Source organism: Physella acuta, unplaced genomic scaffold (assembly GCF_028476545.2).
Source record: "Physella acuta isolate Inbredline_101_S28 unplaced genomic scaffold, ASM2847654v3 ptg000320l, whole genome shotgun sequence".
Taxonomy (NCBI): Eukaryota; Metazoa; Mollusca; class Gastropoda; family Physidae; genus Physella; species Physella acuta.
In genome coordinates this window covers 914925-917739 of record NW_026731839.1, presented here as the reverse complement: position 1 = coordinate 917739, position 2815 = coordinate 914925, and the positions used below count along the sequence as shown (strand labels likewise).

The following is a 2815-nucleotide window of genomic DNA, read 5'->3' as shown; positions in this document are numbered from 1 at the left end:
TGTGTGTGCGTGTGCACGTGAGAGTACGTGCATGTGTGTTTGTATGTGGGAGTATATTTATGTGGGTGTAGGTGTGGATGAGGGTTCTGTGTGTAATGTCGTGGGTACGTGTGAATGAGATTGCAATTAAAATCAATTTAGTGCTTGTTATTTTAATTGAATTTACCAAGAAAATGTAAGATTCAATACATATTTATTCAGATTGACGAACTACTAAAGAAGTATGCGTTATTCTACATGGCTGACATAAATGTTATAATAGCTACCCAACTGGGATCAGTGGGAGACTTCAACATTACTTCAGTCCTGACATTTTGGACAAACTTGAAAATCATATCTAACCAAAATTTCACCAGAGACGACTTTGAGGAAAGAATTTTAAATGAAGAAATATTACATAATTATAATTTCACCGTTGAAGTTAATAAATCATTGACTTTAAAACTATATTCTATGAACTCGATTGGTGATTCGAAAACGTGTTTACATTTTAATACTGAAGAAACATTAGATCGTTTAGCCTGTTTGGAATTTCAAAAAAATATTTCGATTGTTGAAAACGAACACGAAAAATATTACATAGACTCATTTATTAATCTCAAACGCACATTAACCTGCAGTTTTGTGTGTTTTCAAAAGTACCTTTACGAACTGGATTTGAAAGACAAAGATATCCCACCAATTCCAATGTTGACCGTTTATCTAGAACCAACAAAGCTGATCTTCACACAGAGATCTGATCTGAACATGATGGAGATAGATGAAGATGGCGTGTTAAAGATTTGTGTTGAGCTTCTGGAGCAAAAGGTGAAAGAGATGAAACGTAACGAGCACTTACTGCATGAAAAACAAGCATCTTGGGACGTAGCTTATTGTTTAACACTGACCTGTGTTACGGTTTCAAGAGTTTGTCTTATACTGACTCTGGTAACGTACATGCGTTTTCCTGTGCTCAGAAATATTGCAGGAAAGAACACGATGTTTTTATGTTCCAGTCTACTATTGGTCCAGACTTCATTACTGACCAGCTCACATTTGTAAGTTATTTTTTGTATCATTTTTTCTTTGCAATTTCTTATTACTAATATATTATGGATAATTAACAATTTTTGCTTTCATATTTATTAAGAACCGCTCCAAGTATTCTGTGTACTGCCTCTGGAATCTCCACCCACTTCCTCTGGCTCTGGATGTTGTCCTGGAGCTTCACTTGCAGCTACCATATGTTTCAAATCTTCACGTCCAACGCACCAAATTATATTACTCCCCACTCTGAAAGACGACAGCTCTACAAAAACGTGTTCATGTCGCTAATACTGCCCTCAGTTGCCGTGTCCATGGTGGTCACTTTTTCATACGTCTACACACAGGAGCGGGTCATTGGTTATGGTCACCTGTTGTGCTATCTAGATTCTCCACTTCTAAATGGTACGTTTAGTAGATGGAAAAGAACATACATATTTGAACCACATTGATAAAAACGTATTGTCGTTGTGCACGTAGAACTGAATCAATTTGAAATATGAATAAAATTAAAAAATTAATGTCAATACAATGTACGTTGTAAAGTCTCCATTTATATGTTTGTAAAAATTCCATTTTCTCGCCAGGTGTGACCTTTGTATGTCCTCTCACTTTGATTACAATAAGCAACGTCGTATTCTTTGGGACCACGGTTTACAAGATACATAGCACAATAAATCTTCAGTCTGCCGAAACTGTCAGAAAAGACAACCAGCATCACATCTACGTTTACGTCAAGCTTTCCTTCATGACTGGAGCATTTTGGACATTGGCTATCGTAGCGGAAACAGTAGACAACCAAGTTTTAAGGTGATTGCAGTACAATTTGTAGCCTACCAACTAAATTTAGAACTAGCAATTAATAAGTTAATTCAAATGAAATTGAAAGGTCATTTTAGAGTAACTTTTATTTACAAGAGCTTCATTAAAAATCCTCAAAATTCTTATTTTATATTTTATACGACTATATAAATAAAAGACATGAATTAAGTTTTCCTTACTCCTTAGGTTAATATCCATCATCTTAAATGGATTACAAGGTGTCGCCATATTTGTATCTTATATCTGCAACAAACGAGTCTTCAATCTGTACTGGAATCCTAAGGGCCACAACTCCACGATGGTCTCCGAGGTTGAGAGAAACTAAAATTGATGAAATTATTTCCTGGTGTAAGAGAAATTTAAAAAGTAAAATAAACCATGCTACCATGAAAAAGAAAGTAGTTTTATGTTTCGGAGTTGACAAACTAAAGCATTGATGTGCAGAGTAAAGTTGTATATTTAACTAGTAGTTTGTATAGCGCTTAATGTGTGTGTTGTTTATTCCTGTTTGAAATAAATTGTGTATATTATTTTCTCTATTTTCTCATTCTTCCTACTAGTCTTTATTCTGAATTTCAAAAAAAACACTAGTACAGTAGTATCATTTAATTTCTAATTCCTCACTAGCAGATTTTTATATTTGCACTTCTAAGGCTCTTTATGTAATTGTAGGTAAAGATCAAAATAAAGGATTTTAAAAATTCACCAACTGAGCATTTTATTAATGTCTTTAAATGTTTTTAATTTCTTTAATGTTGTAATCACCAGTTAAGAAAATTGCCATATATTATGCTCCATGCTCAAAGCATGAATGAGCTGTAATTTATGTAAATAGTGCAATGACGACTTTAGATTAAGAGTAAACCAAATTAAAAAATCAGAATATTCGCATTCATATAGTAATTTAACACTAACGGATGAGAAATTTAAAAAAACAAGTGATAAGTAACATGAATCATTGTCTGCTAAT

At 33.6% G+C, this 2815-nt stretch overlaps 1 protein-coding gene across 1 annotated transcript; it reads left to right on the top strand.

Moving 5' to 3' along the window:
• Positions 1-1304: 1304 nt before the first annotated feature.
• On the top strand, positions 1305-2170 carry LOC131940508 (adhesion G-protein coupled receptor G7-like). The gene is made up of 3 exons (XM_059299168.1): positions 1305-1428; positions 1611-1833; positions 2032-2170. Exons 1-3 carry the CDS (start codon positions 1305-1307, stop codon positions 2168-2170), a joined length of 486 nt encoding a protein of 161 aa, XP_059155151.1.
• The last annotated feature ends 645 nt before the right edge of the window (positions 2171-2815 follow it).

Excerpts from the sequence above, each read along its gene's own strand:
- LOC131940508 (XM_059299168.1), top strand. The coding sequence starts at position 1,305 with ATGTCGCTAATACTGCCCTCAGTTGCCGTGTCCATGGTGGTCACTTTT. Across the intron at positions 1,429-1,610 it reads AGATTCTCCACTTCTAAATG|GTGTGACCTTTGTATGTCCT; the intron begins GTACGTTTAGTA and ends TTTTCTCGCCAG. Across the intron at positions 1,834-2,031 it reads GTAGACAACCAAGTTTTAAG|GTTAATATCCATCATCTTAA; the intron begins GTGATTGCAGTA and ends CTTACTCCTTAG.